The sequence below is a fragment of the Capsicum annuum genome, chromosome 4 (genome assembly GCF_002878395.1).
Source record: "Capsicum annuum cultivar UCD-10X-F1 chromosome 4, UCD10Xv1.1, whole genome shotgun sequence".
Classification (NCBI taxonomy): domain Eukaryota; kingdom Viridiplantae; phylum Streptophyta; class Magnoliopsida; order Solanales; family Solanaceae; genus Capsicum; species Capsicum annuum.
The window spans coordinates 196,678,497-196,681,919 of NC_061114.1; the positions used below are offsets into that span (position 1 = coordinate 196,678,497).

Consider the following 3,423-nt stretch of genomic DNA (forward strand, 5'->3'; position numbering starts at 1 on the left):
ACTGAGAACACTAATGATCACATGATACAAGATCAGGTGCACAGACTAATCAGATTTAAACTCCAAACACATCTCAACTATAGGCTAAAAATCAGGAACAAGTTGTGATCAGAAGGACCAACAGAATAAAAAAAACTCCACTATGGCTCAAGGACTTTATTTCTCTAAACATTCATAAAAAATAACCTTATGCTCTAGGGAAGTACTTGACCTATGATACATTGTCTCCAAAGTACTAGGCATATATTGCAAAGTCATCTATAACTACAGAACTAGCTACTTACAGTGAAGTTAAGAAAGATGCAAGATGGATTGCAACAATGAAGGAGGAGATTGCAGTACTAGAAAGAAACAAAACTTAGGAGATCACTAGCTTACCTAAAGGCAAAAAACCTATTGGTTGTAAGTGAAGTTTCAAAATAAAATACAAAGCTATTGGTGAAATAGAAAGGTTCATAGCTATATTGGTTGCAAAAGGCTATAATCAACAAAAAGGCGTTGACTTTCAAGAGACATTTTCTCGTGTTGTGATGATGAAAACAGTCAGAGCAATACCCATAATTATAGCTCAGAGACACTGGTACATTAACTAGATGGATGTGTATAATGTATTTCTACAAGGTGATTAACATGAGGAGATTTACATGGACTTGCCATAGAGATTTAAGATCCAGGGGGAGAAGAAACCAGTATGAAGACTCTTAAAATCCCTGTATGGTCTCAAAAAGTCTCCCAGACAGTGGAAGGCCAAGTTATCTGAAGCACTGACAAAAATAGGATTCAAGCAATGTCAATTAGATCATTCTCTATTCATAAATAAAGATAGTGAAGGTATTACTATTGTCTTAGTCTATGTATATGATATGCTAATCACAGGTCGCTACAAAAAAAACCGCGTTTAGCAATAGACCAAAAACATTGCTAATCAACATATATCCATCAGAATATGTGTCGTTGCTATTTTACGCGTTGCTAACTATTTAGCAATGGAAAAAATAAAATCCGTTGCCAATTTTGCAATGTCATAGAGACGACCTATATCCATTGCCATTTTGTAGAAACGAATATATTCGTTGTTATATTTATAAATGTTACTAATTTCATTTTGTATTTCGTCATTTTGATTATTTCGTGACCAAATATTTCATTGCTAGTCCGTCGCTAAAACTTTTGTTATTTAGTCCCCAATTTTTTAAAATTCTTAAAATATCCAACATTCATATAAAAGAACCCACATATATAGATAGCAAAATCTTCTTAAAATATCCAACATTCATATAAAAGAACCCACATATAGATAGCAAAGTCTAAACATCCACAATACCAAACATAGCAACATCTAAACACATAATTATGTCCAAAACATCCATAGTACCAAACATCAACCAACTATACTTAAAACAACCCACATCATCCACAATACCAAATATAGTAAAAGCTAAACACAATTCATGAGAAGCTGAAGATGATGTCTTTCCACAAGAAACACAAAGAGTTTGCCCGTAGTAGCATTTTACTTCAGATCTAAGACCAAATACTCTTCGCTTCTTTTCTCCTCCAGCATCTTGGTAATATGCTTCAAATTGATCAATATCAGATTTTGATAATATTTTTCTTGTAATATTTCTTCAAATCTTTCCTGTAATAGAGGAAGTGAAATTATAACTTGTACTTAAACATGATTAGATGCCAAAAACTACTTTAAACTAAAAAAAATAAGAATTAAGTAAACTACTACATTAAGATTTAGTCTTACATGGACAATTCGGGAACGTTCTTCAACAAAAGATTTTTCATCATGACCATGTGTGTATGCAATCACATGGGAGAGAACATTCAGCATTTCAAGGGGGTGTAAAATTTCACACATAAACAATAATCCTTGTGTTAGTTAAACTCTCTTTACATAAGAAAAGTGTATTCAAGAAATAATATATTTAAATATCTATAGCTAATTACAGAAGTTTAGAATTTGTAGTTCGTGTTTTACTAGGACAGTTGAAACCAAATGAAATTGTTGATACTTGAATGATCATATGCACTCCAAAATTGTAACAGCTGACCACTACTTAAATAAAAGAAATAAGAAAGTTGTAGATGATCATTGTAAAGTGTGAAATTTCATCAGTAGGGTAGATGATACAGAGGATTCGAATAGACAACCTCAACTAGTCTGAGATTAGAGTTGATCGATTGACTGATTTCATATATGAATTGATAATTCGACCCATACTACAACAACTTTACTCTATAATATATACTCGCCATCATTGATGGATGAGATCCTAATTGTTCTATCTCTTTAACCAATGAACCCAAAAGTTCATAGTTTTGACCATTATCAACTTATCTCAAATAGCTAACATTTATGTTTTCTTGATTTTGTCATCAAAGATCTGAGAAGGCTTGACTGAAAGCTAAAATTTATAGACTCACAAAGGCCAAAACTAGGGAGGGAAAGGGATATAACACTTGGGAGATAGACACATTTTTTTCTTGGGGAGGGAGGATGCATGAATATGTAAGATTGTAATAGCATGGTGCCATTTCAAATCTGATGGCTATTTGCAATAGTTTAGCTCAGAACAGCTGATATAACATTTATCAAGAGATATATAAGTTCATTAAATGAACAGAAATTAAGTGGTAATTTTGTTGATCAACACAATTTCAAAAAAAAAAAACAAAAAATGTCACTATGCAGGCAGCAAGATATAGACATGTATGCACCTGGTAAATCCGACTTAAGGTCTACTGTCAATTGCACTACAGTGAGAGAATCATCCTCGCCTCTCATAGCTAGCACAACTCTAGAGTCCCCAATATTACCAATAACAAGATTCTTACCCTGCCAAAAAACAAAACAAAAGTGTTCATATTTAGAATAAAATGGTAGAAAAACTAGCTACCTTCAACTTGCTGAATATGTCGACGAACCTGTTTAACCAGGGTTACAACTGTTGTTCCACTACAAAAGCAATTGATATTCGTATAACTTCTGAGTTCTCTATCCATAACCTTATAAGCCTTCAGAAATGACTCCTTCAATGTTTGAAATACCTCTAGGTGCTTTTCAATCTCTTCAACATCAATGGAGAGTCTCGATTCCTCCCCAGTGATATGGAAAACATCCTTGGAATATAGGCTATTCCCCTTGTTGGGACTGATTTCTCTTAGAACATCTTCACTTTTCTCTTAGAACATCCTCGATAAAGCATCCTTACCTTATATTTCTGCGCGGGGTTGTTGTTTCTAGCTTGAACCCATGACCTACTGGTCACATAGCTACAACTTTACCAGTTACTCCAAGGCTCCCCTTCCCAATCGTGAAAAGGGGAAGGACGATAAATGGAATAATGAGGAGTCCATCCTGTATGCATGTCCAATAATAATAATATATCCCAAGAGAAAACCTTTCCTATC

The 3,423-nt window shown here is 33.8% G+C and overlaps 1 protein-coding gene across 1 annotated transcript; it reads right to left on the reverse strand.

Moving 5' to 3' along the window:
• Positions 1-1,307: 1,307 nt before the first annotated feature.
• Positions 1,308-3,015, reverse strand: LOC124898040 (probable protein phosphatase 2C 6). Its single transcript, XM_047411656.1, has 3 exons — positions 2,938-3,015; positions 2,731-2,848; positions 1,308-1,576 (listed from the first exon to the last, which is right to left on the reverse strand). Exons 1-3 carry the CDS (start codon positions 3,013-3,015, stop codon positions 1,308-1,310), a joined length of 465 nt encoding a protein of 154 aa, XP_047267612.1.
• Positions 3,016-3,423: the final 408 nt, after the last annotated feature.

Coding starts and splice junctions, on each gene's coding strand:
- LOC124898040 (XM_047411656.1), bottom strand. CDS start 3,015: ATGGATAGAGAACTCAGAAGTTATACGAATATCAATTGCTTTTGTAGT. Junction 2,849..2,937: donor TTGTAACCCTGGTTAAACAG/GTTCGTCGACAT, acceptor GTTTTTTGGCAG/GGTAAGAATCTTGTTATTGG. Junction 1,577..2,730: donor CCTTAAGTCGGATTTACCAG/GTGCATACATGT, acceptor ATCAATTTGAAG/CATATTACCAAGATGCTGGA.